Raw genomic sequence first — 23,128 nt, 5'->3', positions numbered from 1 at the left:
TTTTGTCATATTTCTTAACATGTGCTCTGTATCAAAAATGGACCATAAACCTGCTAATCTAGAAAACTATGCCCTCCTGTCAGGCTCATGTGATGCCAAGGGCCAAAAAGCAAGTAAGCTCAATGACTGGGATGGGGAGAACAGAGATGGATGAGAAGAATCCTTGGAGCTGCTTCTTAACAGAGTACAATTATGAATCGAGAAAATGAGGATTTTAATTGTCATCTTTAGCAGCAATTTCGAGGGGGCAGATCTGGCAGGTCTTTTTCATCAGACACTAAAAAGCCTATTTTTCTGTGCTCGCTGAAATGATACTTCAGTCACGAGTGAGAGCCACGAAATTTCACGTCTGTCTGTCGTGCTGGATGAGCGTGGAGCCAGCCTGGCGTTGCGCTCCCTCGGCGGAAGCGGGGAAGCGTTTCCCGGCTCGCCGCCCCGCTCCCGGCCCCGCCCCGGCCACAGTCCAGCCGAGACATGGAGGCGCAGCTCGGCTTCGGCGGCCGGCGGGCTCTGGTGACCGGGGCCGGCAAAGGTGCCCGCGGGCGGGGGCCGGGCCGGGGGCCGCGCCGGGCCCAGTCTGACGCCGTGTCCCCGCAGGGATCGGCCGCGCCGTGGCCGTGGCGCTGGGCAGGGCCGGGGCCCGCGTCACCGCGCTGAGCCGAACGGCAGCGGACCTGGAGAGCCTCGCCCGGGAGGTACCGGACCCCTCCTCCCGCCCCCCTTCCCCGCACCGGGCCCGGCTCCCCCGCGGCCCCCCGGCCCACCGCCGCCGCCCTCGCCGCAGTGTCCGGGCATCCAGACGCTGTGCGTGGACCTGGCGGACTGGGAGGCGGTGGAGGCGGCGGTGGGCGCGGCGGGGCCGTTCGAGCTGCTGGTTAACAACGCGGCCGTGGCGGAGCTGCAGCCGTTCCTGGAGGTGACGCGCTCGGCTCTGCAGCGGTGAGTGCCCGGCCCCGGGACCCGGCTCCAGCGGGAGCTTTGGGCTCGATGCCCGCCAAAGTCTCACAAAGCTGTGAACGTCAAAAACGGCGGCGAGGGGAAGCAGCTGAAAAGAACAAAGTCAGCAGCTGGTGTACAGACACTGGACAGGCTGACCTGCACACTTTCAGCAATGCCCAGTGTTGTTAGTTGATTGTTACTGCGTATGGCCTTTTTCTTTACTGTCTTTTCATTCTTTACATGTCATCTTTCACCCCTTAAGCAACAAAAGGAAACAAAGCACTGGCTCAATTTCTAAGTAGCCAAAACCTGCAGTTTCACCTCCAGAGTGGCGGGGTGCACCTGTCATCCCACTGGCATGGGAGGAGTGCCTTTGCTGTTCATCAAGCTCAGAGCTTCCAGTCTAGTTCCAGCTCAGTTAAATTGAAAGGCAGTTGTTGCTAAGACAATTCAGAAGTAGAGACAACAAAGCCAGGTAAGGAAGGAAAAAATGGTCATGGTGGGAAATTAAATTTGCTAACTACAATAACATGACTTCTTTATTCTCTGAAAAAGTCCATAGTTTTGTTGTGAGTACACTTTATACAGGTTATCTTGACCACATCCTTCTGAGAAAATGGGTCATGCTGTGTCCCTGTGTTAAAAATGGTTGCTGAGACTCTATAATAAAGGTTTGTGACTAGAACATCAAATGTATGGATTCTACTAAGATCATTCTGCAGAACTGGCAAGTGGAAGCCTAAGGAAGCACAATGTGGCAAACAGAAGAAATACTGCCTCTACCCACCTTACAGCAACTTTGCTTTGTAAATCTGTGTGAAGGGTTTGCTTGACCGAAGAGTTATCTGCCCTGGCTGAAGCCCAGAGCTCTGTTTAAACTTTGACAGGAATTCCATTATGCTGCAGAAGAGCAAAGTCCTGTGCAAAATGCACCTGATGCATGCATGCTCCTCCTCACACACTGACAAGCTTGCAGCCAGTGGATGGTTCCGGTTCATTGCTGAGATCCCACCTGACCATTCTGGCTCTCCTGACAACTTGGCATTTCTGTCCATGTCCTAGAGTAGCACCAGTGTTTCAGCACTTGTCCTCTGCTGTTTCCAGCTCCCTGGGCTGAGCTACAACCACTCTTTAACTTAAATTTGATTTATTTGTAGGTCTCTTGATGTGAATTTTGGGGCTGTGCTTCATGTTTCCCAGGTGAGGAAGAACTCACTGCAGCTGCCTCCATGAATAGCAGTGACTAAATTATTGTACATAGCAGGGTATGTGTCCATTGGGGGCTGAAAGGACTGCAGTCCAAAGTCAATCTGACAAACTACATGTACAGTCCCTTCACACTCTTGCTTTGACTCTCTTGTAAGCAGGAGGCACCGAGGACTTGGTTCCTCCAGATGTTTTTGTTCTTTGGTCTACCGTAATAGCCCAGCAAGACTCCTAGAGTGAAATAATGATTTCTCTTGTTAGGATTCTGGCATTCCTTTTTATTTTTCTCTCCTTCCCCTCCCAGATAGTTGCTCGGCAGATGATTGCACAGGGGCTGCCAGGGGCTATTGTGAATGTCTCCAGCCAGGCATCGAAGCGTGCGCTGAGGGATCATGCTGTTTATTGTAAGTGTGTACAGCTTCAGCAGTGCCCCTCTCAGTTTCGACCAGCTGGAGACCCATAGTGACCAAGCTGCCGGTTTTGGGCAGCAAAATACCCGTGTGTTCCATAGCACCTCCAGACCAGGTGCCGTGCAGTTAAATATCTCCTCTTCTTCCCTTCTCTTAAAGGTTCCACAAAAAGTGCTCTGGATATGCTGAGCAAAGTAATGGCAATGGAACTGGGACCCCACAAGGTAGGAATCTAAGAGAGAAAAGTGTGAAAGCTGAACCTGAGCACAACCACAGCAGTTGCATTAGATTGTTTGTTGCTCCTGATCCCAGATTAGGGTGAACACTGTGAACCCCACTGTGGTTATGACTGACATGGGGAGAATTAACTGGAGTGACCCTCAGAAATCTGCTGCCATGATTAATCGGATTCCCCTGGGAAAGTTTGCAGGTCAGTGATGTACATCTGTCCCCAGGCTGTGCTTATGTTTTCTCCAAGCCTGCCTTCTCACTGCTATCACAGCCAGAAGTTGCTGATTTTTTGGCAAAGTGACAGCTCTGCTGAATGCCTTTTGGCTGAATTCCTGCAGTGTTTGATCGGGACAGGGTGAGAATCAACCCCTCCTCTTGCTTTTTCTACAGCCTCCTCATCTTGGGATAAGTGAAATGAACTTACTCTATTGTTCATAAACCTGACAGGATCTTTGCTATGACCTAAGCACCCTTTGATCACAAGGACACTTTGATGTCCAGCTCTCAGGCCACACTGTCCCAGACACTTCATCAAGCACAGTTTGAAGGCAGAAACACTTTCCAGGTCTAATTACCTGCAGAGGTCAAAGGCAGACCTTTTTAAGTGCTTGTTTTTCTGGTACACTTTGAGGTGGGCATCAGATGTTCTCTGTGTTTGATTGCAGAGGTGGATGATGTGGTGAACAGCATTCTCTTCCTGCTGAGTGACAAGAGTGCTATGACAACTGGCAGCTCACTGATGATTGATGGGGGCTTTCTTGTCTCCTAAGATGACACCTGCATTTCACACCTGGCCTCAATTTTCATACGAATACTGCCTAGATGTAAAGGTGCCTCGATGAAAATGCCCTTTCAGCATTTTCTTGCTGAAATGGCAGCAGGGCTGAAAACTGTATTAGAAGTGAAGCATAAAATCAGCTTTGCAAGGCTGCTATATAATAAAGCTCACATACACCTTCATGGAGAATGTTTATTGCACCAAATAAGGTTTTATCTTGTCACTCTACATGATGATTAGAAATTGGACCTCTCTTCCAACCCTGTTCCCCCCCCACAACCCTTCAGAAGCTCTCCCTGTTCCATCCAAATCCACAGAGTCTGTCTGCATTTTCAGTGGGAAGGGAAAGAAGTTAGCAGACTCCTCATTGCTTCCTTTGTTGTCTTTAGTAGAAAAAAAAAAAACAGAGGCAACAATCCCAGCCCTGCTCTGCAGAGACTGGATCTTGGGGGGAGGCCCTGCTAAAGACTAAGGGGGGGGAGCAGCACCATGCTGTCCTAGGGTGTGCACACACAAAAAGGCAAATGCATTGATTGCACAGAGCTGTTTCACTCACAGAGTTTGGCTAGTACCCAATAAAGCACCTAATGATTCATTTTTCAGCTTCTCATTTACTTTGACCCCTTCCAGGGCTGGTAATGATTTCTTTTAACAGTCTCAGGAACATTCTGCTAGAGCACCAGTTTGTTAACTGTTAGCCACAGCAGGCTGGGCAAGGAGACCCTACCATCCTCCCAGCTCTTCTTGTCTTTCAGCACCATTGAAATCAGCTCCCTCCCCACTCCCACTAGAATGTTAACCACCTGTTTCACCTGCAGGTTGAAAACAGGTGTTTCCAGAACAGGATGGATGTCTCAGCCCTTTCCACTTGGAGTTCAGGAGAGCCAAAACAGCTTGTTGCCTGAAGGAGCTACCTTGCCTTCCCCGCTGTACCTCCCCTGGGGTCTGTATAGTCCCCAGCTGGTCTCCTGTCCCCACTGCCCCTTCACATCAACACTGACGTTAAATCAAAGAGACATTTAAAAAACACTGACTTCGTACATGATGAAGGGCCCTATACATCCCAGCCCCCTTCAGAAACACCCAGCTTAATATGCAATCTGTCAGAGGATGACAGCATGCTGAGCCAACACCAAGGCCACAGCCCTCAAAACATGGTACACTTTTTGCCAGGCTTCTTCACAGGCGGTGGGCAGAGCACAGCCCGGATGGCTTCATCAAACACCGTCTTCAAGCCCCGCTGCGTCAGCGCAGAGCATTCGAGGTACTTTACTGACCCTGGGGAAAGAGAGCTGCAGCTCAGCCACTCCAATTCTCCCACCGTACACTTGCTCACCCACTCACAAAGCTCAGTGCCACCGGCATCTGCCTGCTCATGAGACTCACCGATCTCCCGAGCCATGGCCAAGCCTTGGGGATAGGTGATGGGGGCCAGTTTCTTATCACGTAACCTTTCAATGGTGTCCTTATCATCCCTCAAGTCCAGCTTGGTGCCCACCAGGATAATAGGTGTATTTGGGCAATGGTGTCGGACCTCAGGGTACCACTGAAACAGAGGGGCACAATAAGAAAAGTAGTTATATGAGTGGCCACAACCATAAGGATGCGTTCCTACTATTGGGAATGAAGAGGTTCACTACTGACATGGTGGCAACACCTGACCAGCATATTGCTGCCTACAGTTCTAACATGCTCTGCAAAAAGAGACTGGTGCGGAGGTAATAATGAAGGCACCAAGACACAGAATCCTGACAGACAGTGCCAGCCAAGTCTGTGCACAGTGCTCTCCTTAACTGCACGTTAGCTTCTAAGACATCCCTTATCTTAAAACACAGATTCAGAAAGGCAATAACTTAGCCAAAGAAGTCATTAATAAAAAGCAGGCCCCACTTAGAACCTGCAGACTATGATTTCCCTCATCAAAACATTACTGCTTGAAGTTTTGGGCTTGTAGGTGTGGTGCTGGGTGGGGCCAGGAGTGTCACTGGTTCTTCCCTTCTACTGTTTCACCCAGAAGGAGAATACTTTACCTTAGCTCTGACATTCTCAAAGGAGGCTGGACTCACAAGGGAGAAGCAGATCAAGAAAACATCCTGTGCAGAAACAAGAGGGTCAGCTGTGCAGAAAGAAACAGCTAGAGTGAAGGGAGGCTGCAGAGGGAGCCTGAGAAAGGACAGCCTCCTCCCACAAGCAAAGGCTGCTGTGGCCTTAAGAAATTCTTCCCCATTAAGGGTGTTAAACTAATTCAGAGAAGGAAGGAATGGACCATGAGTGTATGATTACATCTTCTTTCACAATGCTGTGCTCTGCATGTTAAGAGCCTGAGGCCTCAAACATCTTAAGAGTACTAAGGGCTTCACCAGCAGCACAGCTGCTTAGGAACTGCTACACCCAGGAACACTCCTAGGGCTGCCCAACGGGGATCTGTCCTCCTGAGAGAGAATGGGAATATGGAACTGGCCACGCTGCACAGCAGCCCTACAGCATTCCTTTTACTTGAGCCTCCCTGGGGCGCCCATACCTCTTCAAAGACCATTACAAAGAAGAGACTAGAACAGGACAATGTCTTAGGAGAAAATCAGCTGTGATACTTCCTAAACAACCAGAATTACGGGTGTAGCTGCAGGAACTCAGACTTTCCTCAAAGGAAAGAAGCATGCCTGTCCTTGGGAGCCTCTCTGTCTCTGAGAGGTAGCAGTCACCAGCCAGTCTAAGCCCAGCACTCACCGTCTGTGGATAGGAAAGAGGCCGCAGTCGGTCATAATCTTCTTGCCCTGCTGTGTCCCAGAGGCCCAGATTCACTGGCTTTCCATCTACCATCACATTGGCAGAATAATTATCAAACCTGCCAATGAGGAGTCCCCATCAGTGACAATTTTGTGGTGACCTTCACATCTTTATAAGGAATTCAAAGGGGCAGTGAATGAGGAAAGGATACTGCAGCTAAGCTCCGGTGGGGACAATCTGCCTTCCTCTCACACACACAGCCACAGCATCATCCTTACCTGTCAAGTTCACAGTCTGATTTGCAACAGCCACCTCCTCACATACAAACCAAACTTTTACACACACAAGCATACAGATCAAAAAGCAACTGAAGCCCAAGGGCCTTACTTACACGGTGGGAATGTATTCTCCAGGAAAGGCATTTGTGGTGTAACTGATCAGCAAGCAGGTCTTCCCAACAGCTCTGCAGAGGGTAAGAGTGACAAGCATAAAGAAGGGTACAGTATGGAGCACTAAGGCAGTAAAACTCACCCTTCCCCCACTGAAAACACACGGCTAGGTAAAAAGCTACCATGTGAGAAAACAAACCTGTTGCAGACTGGAATTCCCTAGTTGTCTCAGACATGGCCTGAACTCAAAAGGTGCACCTTGCCTGAGCACTTCCTAACCCTGCTCTCTGCCACTCCTTTTCCCTACTCACTCAGCCCTTAGCAAGACATCAGTCAAAATATAGTTGTTTCATGAACCAATTCAGGGAATAAATTTGGGTTGTGTGCTGGGCTCAACAGATGGATAGTAATTTAGCAAAATGGATAAACAGTGAGGTTAAAAAACATGCAACAATGCAGGACTCTGCAAGCTCCTCAGATACAGGAATTCAGTATCAATAAACACAAAGGAAAAAAAGTAAGTATCCATAAACAAAAACAGATTTTAAAATTGACTGCTGTCAGTTTGCAAAAGATTAGTGAAGAAGGATAAAAATACCAGCTCAGGGCTTTGCTGAAGGCTGGTGGGATTGGTCAGCCCAGCAGTGGCAGCTGGCAAGGGCCAGGCCAGCAATGAAGTGAGCACAGGGACTTTACCCAGCCCTGCAGATTTCCTGAGAGCTTCACTGTAAGAACAGAGGAGTACCAGCAGTGTGAGCAACCTCTTTATCATGGAGAAAGTTGTGAACAGCAGACAGCCCTCCAGAAAAAGACTGTGAGTGCCAGTGCCAGGGAAAGCTGGCTTTGAGGTGCCTGGGTGAAGCTGAATAGCTAGCAGAAATGGGTATCCCCCGCCCAGTTCTGCAGCCAGACTGATGTAAGAGAGGATGTCAGAAGAGAGGAAGAGAGCTGACAGTCCCCTGCACACACCAGGATGACAGAAAGCACAGAGGGAACGAACGAACCACTATTACAACTCTTCCTCTGGATTAGGTCCCCTCGGTCTGAGAAGAGAGAAGTTTTGTCATGAACCACTACTCTGACTGGTCCAACTTTCCTTCTCAAGTGTGACTTCTCTTTCCCACCAAACAGGGACACTTGTAATTCACAAAAACCTGTGTATCTAAGTGTTTCTTTCAGTCCGCACTGTTAATTTAGTCTTAAGGTGTAACACACAATAGCTGAACTCCATTTCCAACATCCTGAGCTCCCAGTCGCTCTTTTCCCCTCTGCAATAAAGCTGTGCTTTCCCCTTCTCCCTTCTTTAGCCCTCACAGGCTGGAACCTGGAAGGCCTTACCACAAATGTGTATTTGAGGGGGTGGCATGCACGAGAAAGGGGAAATCTAGTCCCTGCCTAAGACCAGTTCACATTTGAGTCTGAGTACCTCGGCGCTGTTCTCACTGAGGTGATCAGAAAAGTAAACTGGAATTGTGAGGAAAAATATGCAGCATGAGCTAGGAAAGTTAAAAAGCAGCATAAATCTAGCGCATGCCTGCGTCTTGCAGGCAGATGTGTTCCCAAAAAAAAAAAAGGCATTTAGGAAGAGCCTTAAGAAAAAAGCAAAAAGGGTGACAAGGAGCACATGGTGAAATCAGAAGGAGCAACGCGTTTCACCTCGGAACAATCAACAATAGGACATACGAGACCTGTGAACATCAAGATTTTCGGGAGGACTCTGTCAGGTACAATGAAAAATAGCAAAATACCGGCACCTAAATGAAACAACAAGGAGGCACACGTAAAACCGAGGAGAAGCCCGTGTTTGCTGCCCAGGCACCACCCAAGTTCATGAACTATGAAGGGAGCAGGGCAGGGCTGGGGGCCGCGGCCAGGCCCCGGTCTCCCGCCGGGACCGCACGGCGACTCGGCCCGCCGGCCCCCTCCCGCCGCCCCGGCCCGGCCCCACCCGAGCAAGGCCCCGGTCGGTCCAGGCCGGACCGAGCCGAGCCTCCCGGCGGCGGAGCAGCTCTCCCGGGACGCAGCCCCGGGCCAGCCCTCCCTCCTGCCGCCGGCGCCGCCGGGCCCGTTCGGTGCGGGGCTGCGGGGGCCGGGGCGCGGCCCCTCCCGCACTCACCCGTCGCCCACCACCACACACTTGATCGCCTGCATCTGCCCGCGATGGCGGCGCCGCGACTGCGCCGCAGAGACCGCCCGCGGGGCGGGGCGGGCTTATTTAGCTCTGTCACTCCGCCCCCGCCGCGGGCTCGGAGCAGCGGCGGCCCCGCCCCACGGCGGAGGCGGCGGGCGCTGCCAGGGGCCGGTTACCGCTCGGGGGCACAGCGGCTCAAGGACAATGCTCTAAAATCTGGCTGCGTTGCAGCTGCATAGTTCACCGTCATCTGCCCAGAGCTGCTGAGGGACAAAGATGGAGCGGGAAAAATCCCTCGGGAAGATGGGTTTTGGCTTCCCGCACCTCCCCTGGCAAGAAAAGAGGGGCCCACAGCAGTGGCCCTGTCTGCAAACAACAGGCCTGGCTATTCCCTTACCCGCGGCTCTGTAGCGCTGCCCAGCAGGCACAAACTGAGGGGCTATTGCCACAGGTTCTCTCCATTATGACCAGGGGCCGCTTTGCTTTTATCTTAGTCCAGAACCAAAACCATCCCCATCTCATCCACCTGTAACCATCCACCTTTTAGATGCAGGATAGGCTGACGGCATCTTCAGGAGAGTAACACAGCAGAAGGGCCCACCCTCCACATCAGCCAAACATCCAGTTTGCCACTGTCCAGTGCTAATGGCAAAATGCAAAAGTTCTTTATTAAGCAGAGCAAAACCAAGTATAAAAAATTAACACAAAGCAACCAGTCCACACAGAAACTTTCATTTTCCAGGTGTCTCTTAAAATATGTACTCTAAGACATGTTCCCACCCCAGACTCATAGGAAGAACTCCCTCAAGGCTCAATACTGCTGGCCCGACAATAGCTTCTGCTTTCCCAATTCAGGCTCTAGTAACCCTTCCCTTTCTCCAGGTCATGCAGGGACTTGCGCTGTCAGGAGAGGAACCACCTTCTCCCCTTTGTGCTTTGAGAAACCATTCCCCAGTGTCACAGCAGAAGCATCACTCCTCTCCAGATTAAGGCCACAGCACTCAGTTCTAGGAGCCTGAGAAGCCAGGAGCTCTGCCATTTGCCATAGTGAAACTAAATCCTGTAGCAATACTTGCCACAACATCTTCAGCTAAGGGCTGCAGTCCACAGTGAAGAAGCACAGATGCTGACAGCCAGTCACCCACTCACCCTTTCCCTGCTACTCACTGTTGCAGAAGTAGAACCACTGCCCAAGCCCAGCTGTCCCACAAGGGCACGGACAGCACTGCATTGAAGCCCCTCAGTGCAGCTGTTTCTGTCTATGCCAAATGTGTTTCTATGGCCCACCAATACAGCCAGAGCCACAGAGGGAGGGTAAACAAGCCAGAGAGAGCCCCTTCAGACTCTGCTCCTGTCCATAAACACTGGGTGAAAAAGCACAAGTGGGTAATATCTGGTGTTTCCAGCAGTTTCAGGATCCCATTGGCAAGGCAAATTGCTCCAGCCCACAGGGAACTGTAAACACTCCTGTTGCTTTTTCTCAAAACTCTCTGTGAAGAGCCTTGGCACCCAAACAAATGCTGCAGCAGGACCTTGCCAGGGAACATACAAACGCCCCAGTAACCCCCTGTTCCAACAGGCTGTGGCACAGCACGGGAGGGGGCTCGACATCATGGACTCAGACCCACGGGCCTTGACGGTTGTTTCCTCCACTCCTCTACATTGTCAGGAGGAAGATTTCTGAACAGAAAGAGCATTTGTCTATTTGTGAGCCTTTGTGTCACCCCACTCTGATAAAACTGTTCTGACAGAAGGAAGGAGTTGCACCTGAGCTCACCCTTTCCCTGACAGCAGGAAGCCAACCTCTCACTTCCTAGAACTTCCCAAGGGAGATCCCTGCACATATGCCATGATGGCATTCTGCAAGAAACTGGCTCGCTGGGCCTCCTCTTCCCTCATCCTGGAGATCTCAGCCTCCTTCATTCTCAGCTTCTCCAGCAGCAGAGAGATCTCACCTTCCTTATCCAGCAGCGCTTCACGGTGATTACTGGATAGGGCTGTGAAAAAGCAGCATTAGTAAAGAAAATCAAGGTATCCCTGGAATAAATAGGAGCAGGCCAAAGGCAATAGAAGTGCTACAGTCAGCAAGCACACAAGAAGAGCTGCATGAGAGAACATGAGAGGTTTTGCACAGACAGCAGGCACACTTCACTGTGCAGGAAATCCAAATTTTGCCTGCTATGCAGCTTTGGGTGGTTATCTGAGTCTCGGTCTCCACAAAATGAGGAGAGGAATCCCTGTAAATACACAGGATGGAGAGTACAACTCATAGGTGTACTCTCAGGCAGGAAGCACTTGGTGTCACTACCTGTGAGCACAGGCTCATTCCAGGCCCGGTGCAGGGTAACTCAGAGATACCATGTGAGAAGCATTAAAGGATCCATCACCTTTCAGCTGTCTTTCCAGAGCTGCAATCTTCTCTCTCAGCCCATCCTGGGCTGTGCGTTCAGCCTCCAGGTGCCCAATCTGCTCCTGTAATTCCACTTTCAGCTTATTTAGCTCTGTCACTTTCTCCTCTTCCTTCCTGTCCAGGTCCTGACACACAAAGACAAATCCATGAACAACCAAACAACTTCAGCAACTTGTTCTGGCCCTGTGGTGACTATCTCTACTCCCGTCCAAACTACCTGCTGAAGTTCATCCAGCCTCCTCCTGAGTCCATCAGCACACAGGCTCAACTGTTTGGCTTTGGCCTGGGCCTCAGCAACCATTTCCTTTTGCTTAAGGCAGCAGTTCTGAGCTTCATCCCTTGACTCAGTCATCAACCGCAGCTTCTCTTCTAGGTGTTCCAGCCGTTGCTGCTGTAAGACACGAAGGAAAATTAAATTAAAACACTCCCACTTCATCCCTGTGAAGAGATTCTCCCCTCTGTTCCTAATACAGTGAACCCTTTATTGAGTCAACTGGAACTGACAAGCACAGGACACAGTCCTGCTCCTCGCACTCAGGAGTGACTCCAAGCTGCTTCCTCTTGCCAGGGAGGGCACTGACAGACCAAAACACTCAGCTGAGAAACACAGACAGGTCCTTGGCAGATCACCAATGCCAGTGTTTACAGCCAGTGCTCCACCTTCACTTCCTCCATCCTCAAATGGCTCTGCAGCACCACTGCAAGCAACTAAGCAATTGCTAGATCCCACGAGTCAAATTTCTATGTCTGTAACTCAATGAAGCATTTTCTTTTGTGATGCTACAAATAAGTAAATATTCTAATAGTTTTTTTGTGTTTTTTTTCCTCATCCCTTGCTCTGTTTCATAGGATATTAACTTCATTGCCATTTTCACAGAGTTCAATACTACAGTGACTTTATTTATCTAGCAGCAGTAGCCACCTGAAGAAATTTGTCAGTGTTCAGACAAACAGGAGCACCCCATGAAAGCTGTCATTAAAAAGAAGGATCAACATCTGGCCGTTGGCTTCAGATGTTGGCAACAGAAATAAAATCTGCCATGACAATATCGACATCAGTTCTGTTACTACTGAAGACAGTTCAAATTAGACTTTTCAAGGCTCCTTCCTCAGCAATCACACCACTTGTGAGTCAGTGAAATCCAGAGAGGAGTGAGTTAGCAGCTCCCCAAGACTAACACATAGACTGGGTAGCCAAAGCACTTCCTTCCCACAGGGACAGGCCCACAGACAGGTCCTTACCTCCTCCAGGCGTGCCTGACTCCTGACTTTCACTAACTCCTCCCCTGCCCGGCCTCGCTCAGCCAGTGCAGCTGCTTTGACTTGGCTCAGCTCCTGCCACAGAAACACAGAAAATCATTCCAGACAGAGAAGCTGCATTGCTACCACACTGACCAGAAAACAAGACCAGCTTCCAGTCGCAGGCTAGAAAATTACACAGCTCTCCTTCTCACTCAGGGGCAGCAAAAGCAAAGATGACAAACCCTTCCTCAGTTCAAGTCTGCTATCTAAGTTCAATGTCAATTTCAGTTATATGAGGACAAGTATTGGTTAAACCTTTCCAAAACAAGGGAATAGGAAAGAGCACCGCTGGACGTAGCTGGGGAAATAGATATGGATAATCATGCTACACTACTTGTGACAACATGAGAATCCTGTAAAGTCAAATCTTAATAAGATTCTAGCCATGTTCAATTGAATCCTTATTTTTGTCCAATCTGAATTTACAAGTTTCTCCTTGGAACCTTCTTCCTTAGTCCAAAGCAGTAAAAATAATTTTAGCTGGTATACTGGTGTTTTCTGTTCTCCCTTACAGCACATGACAATCTTCACAAAGGTCTGTAGTCAGAGACTCCACAAAGCTTTCCTGGCAGCCCTCTCTGTGCACTGCTATATGAGTGTTCAAATGTGCCTAGAGCATTTCTTCTTACCTCATCCAGAGATATCCTGATGGCCTCCAGCCTCTGGATCCTGTCGTGCATGGAGCGCTCACTGGCCTCCATCTGCTGCGCCATTCGATCCACCTGCAGAGCAGCAGAACCCAGCAAGTGACAGAAACCCATCCTATCTGCAGGCAAAGCAAGCAGCAGGACTACTCATCACGATAGTGAAGCATCCTTTCACTGAGCCATCTACCAGCAAGTAAAATTCTTACCTCCCACAGAACTCCACTAGCAAACAGTAGTACAGATGGAATCTGCCCTCTAGAAACTAAGAATTTTTAGACAGAGATCCCTCCCAGGCCACAAGGAGGGAGTCCAAGCTGTCATTGTCAAGTGATACGAAACGCAACACACTCATTTTCTAGCTGTAATGTTGGTAAAATCTTCCCAGTCTGTGACTTTTCTTAAAAGATTTCAATATCTTCAGAGAAAGTCTATTAGTATAATTTTATTTTGGAGAGATTTCAAACCTCAGTAACACTGCAACGAGAATTGGTTGTAGTCTGTTGGCCTGTCCACACTCAGACACAAGCCCCTTTGAAACATAACAGAGAAGGAACTAGCATGCTGAGCCCTGTTAAAGGACTGCTTGTGTATAAGCAATTAAAACATTAAAATGTATTTATTTCAGAAGCAGGAAAATATTCTTTACTTGTAATTACCTCTGTGCACAGACCAACATGAAGGCCAGCCTCTCTTGTGCATCACATACCACTCTGGCCCATACTCTTGAAAGCTAGAAAATCTTACTGGTAGAAAGTCTTGTGATCTCTTCAGTCAGGCTTTGTTTGAAGAATTATTATTCTTCAAGCCCATTATTCCCAGAATAAATCCAAGCCCACTAGCTTTTAAACTTTTTTAAGAGCACATTACAGCAAACAATGACCTCCCCTGGTGATGTATGTCAGCACCAAAGAAAGACTAACCAGGGTGCTGCAGAAACCCCATCCTTACCTCTTTTACCCGAAGGGATTCCATGTCTTCAAGGCTTTGTTTAAATCTTCTTTTCTCCATTTCCAGACGTTCTGCAGATTAAAAGCAGGCATATCACAACTCTGGCATTCCTGCCACATACTGTACTCATACTTTTTCACACTCTGCCAACCCTTTCTCCTCGGCTGCCCGTGCAGAACAATGATCCCAACAATGATCCCAACTGCAGGTGTCCACAAGCTGTTCCTACTCCTCCACTCACCCTCAGCCTCCACAGCCCGCAGCTTCAGCTCTGCTGTTGTGTTGGTCAAGTCTTGTTTCACCTGGAACAGCTGATCCTGCTGAACTTTGCACTTCCTCTCCAACTCATCCACCTACATAACGAAATTGCCATCACAAAGGTTTTTCTTTTCCTATTAGCACAAAAAATTGGCTGTACAGGACAATGAAGAGACACCCGACCAAGGATCAGAGTAGAGGCCATATCTATGGAGCAGATGTTATACATGTTCAAGTGCCACTTCTCAGACCTGGACTTGGTTTCCTACCTGATTTCTCAGCAGCAGATTCTTCTCACTGGCAGCAGACAAGTCATGCAAAAGCTTGCCTTCCCGATCAGCACCTTCCTGCAAACAGAACCGAAATTAAAAACTGTACTCCCCCCTAGTTCTTGCACTACCAACCTGTGCCAACCAACATCACACCCAGCTAAATCCAACCTACACCATAAACACCAGGCTCCTCTTCACACCTGACAACTATCTATCTAATTTACACAAGAATTTCTGTCATGGTGGCTTTAGCTAAGCACTAGTGGTAAAAATCATGTTTGCCTATTGCATCCAGCATCCCCCAAATCTACACAAACCAGTTATGACCTATAGCCCTACTCTCAAACATAACTAGGACTTATCCAGCTCACCTGCTTTTGTTGCTGGAGCTCCCTGAGGTGGCACTCAGCCACGGAGTTTTGTTCCTGTTTCATGGCATTCAGCAGTTCTCCCAATGTGTGCACCTTCTGCTCAGACAGAGCCAGGGCAGCTTCAGTCATCTGCAGCCTATAAAGAAAAGCACTTTACGGAGTCTTTTCCAAGGCAGACACTGCAGCAAGCTCTCTGTGCCCCCTGGTACAAGGTGCTAATGTCCATCTCGCAGTAGGTGAAATCAGGCTACCTAAATGAGGCATTTTTTGCTTCTGGGAAAAGGACGCCACTGACCTCGGTACACAGTAGCACTGCAGTGACCTGGGACTTCTCAGGGCCCAGTGTTCAGGTGCCCATTGCATTTGCCCTGCACTGTCTTCCATGAGCCAATTTCCTTGCCCAGACCCCTGCAGGATTTGCCTGCTCCCACAGAACAAAGCTGGCTATATCACTGCAAAGTTATTTAAGATTAGAGACAGGATTTTAAACATGAGTAGCAGAAGCAATTTGCTTGTTCTGTCCAAGAGGGACATGTCCACATCACTGCATGACATAAAACACTGCCTTTACCTGGTACAAGTAAACTAGGCAGGCTCAGCAGTGTTTGAAGTGAAACCACAGCCATGTGCATGTGGCTCTGTGTGATCTAACTTCTTTTGAGCACCTCTTCCTCAATGTTCCCAAGCCAGGCTCCTCCATACCTGCAATGGTTCCCAGAGAACACTGTCAGCTGCTGGGGGAAGCAGGCAGAGATTCCTGCCAGGCTGCAAACCATGCAAGGAACATGTCCCCATCCCATCTACACAATCCTTTTTCTTTCTTCCCACCTTCTGTAGTTCACTTGCTCTTATGCCAATGCACTGTAATTTTACTTAAAAGCAGGCTAAGTATCTAGTGTGGCAAACTTGAAGGCTTGATCTGACTGTAATTTCTGGATATTACTGCAGAACTAACCAAAACAGTAATCCAGCTACCCTACAAGATTATCCCCCTTCTTAGAAGCTCTGCTCAGCACTGCTCATACAGCACAAACAGTGGGAAGACAAAGGTTTTCCTCCTCCATACTTGGTTTTCAGTGAATTCATAATGGAATACTGCTCATCCAATGCTTCCTGCAGCTGACTGACTCGTATGGCAGACAATCTGCATTTGAGAGGAAAAAAAAGGAAGAAAAGAAAAAAAGGTGGGTAATTTCTGCCAGGAAATGGAGAGTGCTCAATTCTGCCATCAAAGAGCAGAAAACATTTAGAATCTAACTCACTTCTCACTCCTGGCTCTTTCTTCTTTCTGCTTGTCTACAGTATCCACAAAATCCATGAACTGTGACCAAGACAAAATTCAGTAAGAAAATTAACTTCATCAGCTACAAACCTCTAAATTTCTCATCTTTCTCTTCCCAGCAACAGCTGAAGACATGTCAAGCCACTCTACTGGAAGCAAACTGGAAGTCTGATTGGTTTATTAGCATATTTGAATAAGGTCATCAGCTAAAAGGACTCTGCATCCTGAGGTGTCAGATGGAAAAACAGATCTCTAGGTTTACACCACTTGGAAAATATCAAACCGATTGCAGAAGAAGAAATGAAAGCACAAATAACTAAAACTCCTCCAGAACCCAGAGTGAATACGTTCAGCAGGGATGTGTCCATACTCATACTGTCACTTGAATAACCCAGCTCAGAGGATGGACTCAACGAACTCAATCATGATGTGTGCCTGCCCATAGAAATGCACACGCAACTTCAGGTGCACAATAATACTGTCACTGAGTGCTCTGTGGGGACCTCAAGGGAAGCAAAGGATTCCAGTTACCCCATTTGAACTGCCAACATCTGCTGACCTGCTTGTTCTTCTCATCCTTCAGACTCAAAACCTCCTTGCTGAGGATGCTCACTTGGTTCTGGGCCTCACTCAGGATAGCCTCACGGTCTTGGTTGTGATCCAAGGCGTGTTCTGATACAGAGAGAGCAGGAGAACACGCTCAAGTTTCTAAAGCAACAGAATAGCAAGCACTGCTGGAAGAGCAGCACTCAAGATGACCACTGAGTATCAGAAGCACCAGGACAGTTGCCCTTCTCAGGCTGGCCCATGTAGAGAGAGTCCCACCTTACATCACCAAGTGGGATGGGATCAAAGAGCAGTGTGTGAGGAGCAATCAACACCTCAGCCTCAGGAAAGCTGTTATCTCTGCTGTGGGCAGGACAATAACACAGGATGTGCTGTGTAAGCCATATCAAAACTTGGCTCATCAGAGGCAAACTATGAGCAAAAGTCTCAGGTTCTCCCACATTCACGCAGCACATCAATCTTGAATAACTCAATCCAAATTTTTTTTTCTTTCGCTAGTGAAAGTGACACTTCCAACTTGATTAGCCCTCACTAAAGTACAAGAGAAGGTGACATAGGGCACTGGGGAAATGCTATTGAGAAAGGGAGGAAAAGAGGGTTAGCTCTCTTCTGGAGCAGCAAGTGCCCCATATCCCCCATGTGCTGGACTGGGAAAGGAGTCAAGTGATTCACCACTGTACACACATCACACTTACCCACAGCTTTCAGGATGTCACCAGGAACATTGTTCCCTGCCAGCTCCAGCCTCTTCAGGGTCCTGTTGCTATACAAGCAGTTCAGCAAAGCTCGGCCACCCAGAAGCCCAATGTTATTCCATCGCAAATCTACACAGAAAGCAAACTTTCACCATAGCAGTCACATTTCTGCCGAGATCCCAGATGGTCCCAGAACACACACAGGAGAATACTGTGGCTCCTTTCAAGATGAATGAGAAGGAGAGAAAGTGACAAAGCAGGAAAGGCAAGGATAAATCTTTAGTAAACTGCAGGAAGCCATGACAGTTACAAGCCTTCATCTCACATTTGGCTCTCATGAGCCTTCCTTCCACAGACAGAATCTGTGGATGAGAAAGAATCAGTGACAAAAGCCACATTCTCCTGAAATTCCAGCAAAATTCCATATAAGGACAAAGCCAGTGTGAATTAAGTATCAAGAGTCTGTCATGACGCATGCCACAAATAGGAATGAAAATACTTCTTCCTCCACTAAAGACTGTTCTGCCCCAAGTACACAGTTTTTCAACTGTAGGTTTGGTTCAAGAGATTCCAGTTTCCACTTTCCACTCTCCAGAGGCCATGGAGCTGTGACCACTCCCTGCACAAAGCCAGCACAGCACTCTAGACTGACAGGAATTGGGAATGAAACCGACCAGCTGGAAGAAATTGAGGTAAGAAACCTGAAGATGCATGTGTGTTTGCGTGCAAAGAACTCTTACCGAGCTCCTGAAGGCTGGTGTTTTGTGTCAGTGCCATGGCCAGCTCTCCAGCCCCTTGATGGTTAATCTGGTTATTGCGCAGATCCAGACGCTGAAGAAAGTTGTTTGCTCTCAGTCCTTGGCAGAAAAAGGAGAAGCCCTCTTCCCACATGCCGAGGTTGTTCCATTCTAAGGTCAGGCTAGGGAAATCAGACAGGATTGGGGTTTGTGGAGTCAGTGGACAGCTGTGTGAACTTGAATGATACATGATCATCACCCAGCTCTGTGAGCTGACTCAACTTCAGAGAGCAGGATGCTGCCAGGGCCCAGCATCCTCCAAAACAGCACCTACAGTTTTCCTGCCTTTGCCTGCCCCACCCCTCACAAGAAATTGCACCACTTGGCATTCCTCCAACCCCAACAAAAAACATCCTCAACCCTTTTCAAATGTTGTGCTCCATCCGGCAGGAATACCACAAAGAGAGGTAGATACGTTTGTTTACCTCCTAATGGATTTGTTCTGCTTAAGAAGTTTTCCCAAAGCCTCAGCTCCCATGGTTCGCAGGTTATTTCCCTGAAACAGAAGCCCCAGGTGATCAGTAGGCTAAGCTTGTCCCAGTCCATCTAGACCAGGACCACCACCAGACACATCCCAGCTGTAACGCCAATTTCAGCTGGGCAAAAATGGTCCAACCAACACTTGTTTCATGTATCCATCAGCCTCCCACAAAATGGAAAACCCTGGAGGAACAGTGGATCCATACACACCACTGGTCTTAGGAGGCCACCATGACCGAGAGCTTGCAAAAATCACAAAATAGCAGGATCAGCATGGACCACAATGGGACAGAACATGGCAATTCCAGATAAATATAACCATTTTAACACACTTAGTTAGGAAGGACTGTTAACACTAGCACAAAGAGTGAGAAAGTTATGATGCAGTTTGTGACTGTGAAATAGCTGTATGTCAGAGGAATACAGACAGTCACTCTCAGTAGAGAGACAATCACATCTGAAGGCAGATGCTTAGTTCAAAGCACACACTAGTCAAAAGACAGAAACACAAGTAGAACAGCTAGTAATTCACTGATCGATATAGAAATCCGCAAAAAAAGCCTACATATACCTCATCTGCCCAAGCAGCAGCTAACAAAAGGTACCTAGCAATAGCTTATCAAAATAGAGTAACTGAGTAACAGTGGATAAAGACAATCTACAAAGTAACTTTGGAAAATTGTGACACGGTGTTTACCAGTCAAGGAATGAGTCACTTGAGAACAAAAAGCCTACAGAAGTATGCATCTTGTTGAACAGTCCTGGGACTGTCTGCACTGGACAGGACTGTCCAGTTCTCTTTCTCATTAAGCCTGTGCTTTTTCCTTCTCCACCATAGAACAGTGTTAATTCTTTTCAAACAGACTCACCTTCAGATCCAAAGCTTTGACTGTGGTGTTGGTGCAAAGACCATTCAACAAAAGTCTTACACCTGAGCAGAAAAAAAAAACCAACCTGTTTATTTTATCTGTGAAACCCCCTGCCTAAACCGGCAGCATATCATCCCAGCATATCATTCTGTTAAACAGAACGAAAACAGACGCGGCTGCGATTAATTATTTGATAAACTGCCACTGCTGCTGCAAAGTTTGAGCCTGAGCTTTTGGGGCAGGAGACTGTTTATATGTTCTCAAAAAGGTGCCCGGGCAGAGAACTACCTGTCACCTCGTACCTCCGCCTGACTCAGCTCTGAAAGAGCCCCACGTCTAGAGAGGCACTGCGGGCACGGCCGGGCTCTGACTAGCCGGACCGTCCCGTCACAGCTGCCCTCCGCCGGAGGAGAACCGAAGGTGCCTGACCCCGCACGGCCACGGACCGGGCACCCTCGCCTCAAACACGAGCGGCCTCGGCCCCTGAGGGAGAGCGGCCCCGCCGCGGGCAGCGCGCACCTTCCTCGCTCAAGCCGCAGTCGCCGAGCGCCAGCGCGGAGAAGGGCGCAGCTCCGCGCAGCAGCCGGCCCAGCGCGCTGCACGTGGGCAGCGAGAGGCTCTGCGCCGCCAGGTCCAGGCGGCCCCGCGGCCCGCCGGGCTCCCGCAGGCCCCGCAGCACGGGCGCGCGGGCCATGGAGGAGCGGGGCGCCGGCGGCTTCAGGAAGGTGCGGCGGCTCCGGGCGCTGCCCCGGGCGGCGGGCGCGGCCCCGGCCCCGCTCACCCCTTCCTCTCTCCGCACAGGACACCGTGGATCGGCTTCTCCGCCTGAATTTCCGGGACGGCAGGACCCGAGGTACCGAGGCGGCGGCGGGCGGCGCGGGCCCCGTCCCGCCTCCCCTGACCGCCTTGTCCTTGCAGTTAACGCCGACGCGCAGCTGCTGGTGGCCGAGCTGCTGAAGGTGTTCGTCCGAGGTGAGCGCGCAGGGCCATCCCGCCAGCCCTGGAGCGATGGCTCCGGCTCCTCCCCGGCCCCTCTTGGGCTGCTCCCGGCCGGCACCGCTGCAGGCCTGGCCCAGCGCGCCGCGCTCCTCCGGGGCGCCGGGCCGCCTCCCTCCTCCCGGACAGCAGCCCGGAGCCCCCGCTGACAGCTCCAGCCCCTCTCACTGCCCTTCCTTTTCTTGCCCTTGGGCTGCAGAAGCAGCGGCACGGGCAGCGCGGCAGGCCCAGGCAGAGGACCTGAAGAAGGTGGATACTGAACAGCTGGAGAAAGTATTGCCACAGCTGGTAGGGAACTGTGGGCCTGAACTGCATGGGAGCAGAATGGGGATATGGGCTGAACAGCTAATCCTCATCCTTTCGGGAACTGTTTTGAGAACCCAACCTCTGTCCTGATTTGCTTATTGCTTTCCTTGCAGCTTCTGGATTTCTAGAGGTTCCTGAAGCACATGTTGCCTGTCAGCAGACAGTCCTGACCTGACACGTGTCTCTGTCCCAGTGTGTCTCTGAGGCTAACGGTCTCAACTTTTCCTTCCTCTGCCATTTTGCTTCTGTTTCCTCTCCCCTTTACTAAGCACAACGCAGCCCAAAGCAACAATGGAGCACAACAATGCTATTTTTGAGAAGAGAGTGCCACGGGCTTATTTTGTTCAGTTGAGTACATAACTGGTTTCCATCGTGCTGCCTTACTCCTATAACAGAGGCCTGTATTTCACAACATGGTAAGAAGCTGTTGCTTTCTCAGCTAATGTGAGAAAGAGGTGCTGCTTCACGGAGATGCATGGAAAGACTTAATGGCTGGAAATACCATCCAGCCTTCAGGCTCTCCTTGCCTCAAGCAGGCAGCTGTAACAGCAACTCCAGGTGCAGCTCCAAGCCTTCCTACTGAATAGGTCATTAACAGGAGCTTAGTCACAGGCTTTTGCCAAAAGCAGGTAACTGATCTTTATTTTATAAATAAACAGTGTCTGTCCCTTGCTACCTTCCAGTATTTCTCGGGCTGTGACATCAAAGAATGTTTGAAACCTTTTAACCATTCAATATTCTCCTCAAAGGCTGCTCCCTCTCTGCTATAAATTTGTTCTCACAAAGAAACATCAGTAAGTTAAAAACAAGTCTCCCTTCCTTGTGTAGGCTCTTTGCTGCAATTCATCATCAAAAGTCAAATTGCTTCAAAGACTTGCAGAGCTTCCCCCTCACCCACCCACTTCCCTAAATCTTTGTCGGACGAAAGGAAAAAAGGACAAAATAACAAACAGCATGTGTGAGAATCCCACATCATGGGACAGCCTGGCCCCTCTGGCAGCGGGGGGGCCACTGTGAAATAAGAAACCTTACACATGTGGGCAGGACCCACAGAGCCCAACTGGCTTTGCTGGGAGGTGCAGGGCTGGCTGCAGGAGCAGCCAGAGCCAGCAGTCCTTTGCTCAGGAACAGCTGTGACAGCAGAGGCTCAGTGGGTCACTGTGTACTTTGAGCTAGGAGCTATCAGGGTCATCCCTCAGGACACCAACCTCTTGGAAATCTCACAAAAACTGCAGTTCCAGTACACATTCTGGGGACAGTACCAGCTTAAGCAGTCCCCAGCCCTCAGCCGAGACAACTGTTCAGCTGTACAACACATGCAATGAAGGAACTGACCTAGTTCAGTCTTCAGGCATTGGTAAAAAAAAGGCAATAGCAAAAAAAAAAAAAAAAAAAACCCCACACAAAAAACCCCCCAACAAACCAGCAGGTGATACTACCTTTGAATGCCCTAAAACCACAGGGATGAGTTCAGCTACTATAGCAGAAGTGATACTGAAACAAAATCAGTTCATCAGGTATCTGCAGGTACTGCTCTTCATCAGGGCAGGAATCCTTGTAGCAAGTTAGTGAAGAGCTCAGCATTATAAATGTGGGGGTGCCCCGTCTCCCTTAAGGAATTCACTCCTACTTCCTTGCCTTTTCCAGATTTAGGTCTTTGTCTCTGCCTCTACCCTGACACCTACTGAAACAGCAGTCCCAAAGTTGCTGGCCTGAAAAGGCTCAAGTTCCCTTCCCTGACACACAGAGAAGAGAACTGCTGATGCGGGCATCCACAGTAATGCAGCAATTGAGTAACAGCAGCTAAAAGCAACTCTTTGTATAGGAAAGGGGAATATGACCTCTTGTCTAGCTATTGAAGGTAGCAATTTTTCATTCTTGTGGTTAAACTGGGTTTGATGCACAGCTGAGTGCATCAAGGGACAAGCATGGGCAGAACTGCCTGAGGGAACACAACAATGTAAAGCCCTTACACTTAACCCATGAAACTGCCCCAGGAATACTGATATTGCTGCTTGTGTCCCTAAACTTGTTTTTCCATGTCAGGTACTTGCAGGGGATAGTTATGGTCCTAACCTTTACAAAAACTGACATAATTAGAGCAGCTAAGAAAATCA

The 23,128-nt window shown here is 49.3% G+C and overlaps 4 protein-coding genes across 6 annotated transcripts; 2 read left to right on the top strand and 2 right to left on the bottom strand.

Annotated features, from left to right (window-relative positions):
* The first annotated feature begins 210 nt into the window (after positions 1-210).
* Positions 211-3,746, top strand: DCXR (dicarbonyl and L-xylulose reductase). Its single transcript, XM_039716340.1, has 8 exons — positions 211-532; positions 598-695; positions 785-939; positions 2,097-2,139; positions 2,450-2,549; positions 2,715-2,779; positions 2,868-2,985; positions 3,452-3,746. The coding sequence occupies exons 1-8, from the start codon at positions 475-477 to the stop codon at positions 3,553-3,555; spliced, it is 741 nt and encodes a 246-aa protein (XP_039572274.1). The 5' UTR covers positions 211-474; the 3' UTR covers positions 3,556-3,746.
* Positions 3,743-8,884, bottom strand: RAC3 (Rac family small GTPase 3). Of its 2 annotated transcripts, none has more exons than XM_039716341.1 (6): positions 8,797-8,884; positions 6,683-6,754; positions 6,292-6,409; positions 5,595-5,657; positions 4,951-5,110; positions 3,743-4,842 (listed from the first exon to the last, which is right to left on the bottom strand). In XM_039716341.1, exons 1-6 carry the CDS (start codon positions 8,829-8,831, stop codon positions 4,712-4,714), a joined length of 579 nt encoding a protein of 192 aa, XP_039572275.1. In that variant the 5' UTR covers positions 8,832-8,884; the 3' UTR covers positions 3,743-4,711. The 2 variants fall into 2 exon arrangements, with proteins under 2 accessions (XP_039572275.1, XP_039572276.1); XM_039716342.1 differs by having other exon boundaries at positions 8,818-8,849.
* Positions 8,885-9,444: 560 nt separating this feature from the next.
* LRRC45 (leucine rich repeat containing 45) lies at positions 9,445-20,403 on the bottom strand. Its single transcript, XM_039716221.1, has 17 exons — positions 20,229-20,403; positions 19,710-19,771; positions 18,786-18,856; positions 18,304-18,482; positions 17,564-17,692; positions 16,861-16,973; positions 16,282-16,340; positions 16,086-16,163; positions 15,020-15,155; positions 14,646-14,723; positions 14,360-14,471; positions 14,119-14,189; positions 13,153-13,245; positions 12,464-12,556; positions 11,439-11,612; positions 11,199-11,346; positions 9,445-10,808 (listed from the first exon to the last, which is right to left on the bottom strand). Exons 1-17 carry the CDS (start codon positions 20,401-20,403, stop codon positions 10,618-10,620), a joined length of 1,962 nt encoding a protein of 653 aa, XP_039572155.1. The 3' UTR covers positions 9,445-10,617.
* On the top strand, positions 20,385-21,696 carry CENPX (centromere protein X). 2 transcript variants are annotated; one of them, XM_039716345.1, is made up of 5 exons: positions 20,385-20,434; positions 20,511-20,562; positions 20,628-20,681; positions 20,905-20,993; positions 21,125-21,696. In XM_039716345.1, exons 1-5 carry the CDS (start codon positions 20,402-20,404, stop codon positions 21,137-21,139), a joined length of 243 nt encoding a protein of 80 aa, XP_039572279.1. In that variant the 5' UTR covers positions 20,385-20,401; the 3' UTR covers positions 21,140-21,696. The 2 variants fall into 2 exon arrangements, with proteins under 2 accessions (XP_039572279.1, XP_039572278.1); XM_039716344.1 differs by having other exon boundaries at positions 20,391-20,434; positions 20,908-20,993; positions 21,125-21,686.
* Positions 21,697-23,128: the final 1,432 nt, after the last annotated feature.

Source organism: Passer montanus, unplaced genomic scaffold, assembly GCF_014805655.1.
Source record: "Passer montanus isolate IOZ18808 unplaced genomic scaffold, ASM1480565v1 scaffold35, whole genome shotgun sequence".
Taxonomy (NCBI): domain Eukaryota; kingdom Metazoa; phylum Chordata; class Aves; order Passeriformes; family Passeridae; genus Passer; species Passer montanus.
The sequence above is the reverse complement of the archived record's forward strand: the minus strand, read 5'-3'. Positions and strand labels throughout refer to the sequence as shown.

Coding starts and splice junctions, on each gene's coding strand:
- RAC3 (XM_039716341.1), bottom strand. CDS start 8,831: ATGCAGGCGATCAAGTGTGTGGTGGTGGGCGACGG. Junction 5,658..6,291: donor CTCTTTCCTATCCACAGACG/GTGAGTGCTGGG, acceptor GTTTCTGCACAG/GATGTTTTCTTGATCTGCTT. Junction 4,843..4,950: donor GGCCATGGCTCGGGAGATCG/GTGAGTCTCATG, acceptor CTCTTTCCCCAG/GGTCAGTAAAGTACCTCGAA.
- LRRC45 (XM_039716221.1), bottom strand. CDS start 20,403: ATGGCCCGCGCGCCCGTGCTGCGGGGCCTGCGGGAGCCCGGCGGGCCG. Junction 14,724..15,019: donor AGCTCCAGCAACAAAAGCAG/GTGAGCTGGATA, acceptor TTCTGTTTGCAG/GAAGGTGCTGATCGGGAAGG. Junction 10,809..11,198: donor TCTGGAAAGACAGCTGAAAG/GTGATGGATCCT, acceptor GCTTTTTCACAG/CCCTATCCAGTAATCACCGT.
- DCXR (XM_039716340.1), top strand. CDS start 475: ATGGAGGCGCAGCTCGGCTTCGGCGGCCGGCGGGCTCTGGTGACCGGG. Junction 2,140..2,449: donor CTGTGCTTCATGTTTCCCAG/GTGAGGAAGAAC, acceptor TTCCCCTCCCAG/ATAGTTGCTCGGCAGATGAT. Junction 2,986..3,451: donor TCCCCTGGGAAAGTTTGCAG/GTCAGTGATGTA, acceptor GTTTGATTGCAG/AGGTGGATGATGTGGTGAAC.
- CENPX (XM_039716345.1), top strand. CDS start 20,402: ATGGAGGAGCGGGGCGCCGGCGGCTTCAGGAAG. Junction 20,563..20,627: donor CCGGGACGGCAGGACCCGAG/GTACCGAGGCGG, acceptor TTGTCCTTGCAG/TTAACGCCGACGCGCAGCTG. Junction 20,682..20,904: donor GCTGAAGGTGTTCGTCCGAG/GTGAGCGCGCAG, acceptor CTTGGGCTGCAG/AAGCAGCGGCACGGGCAGCG.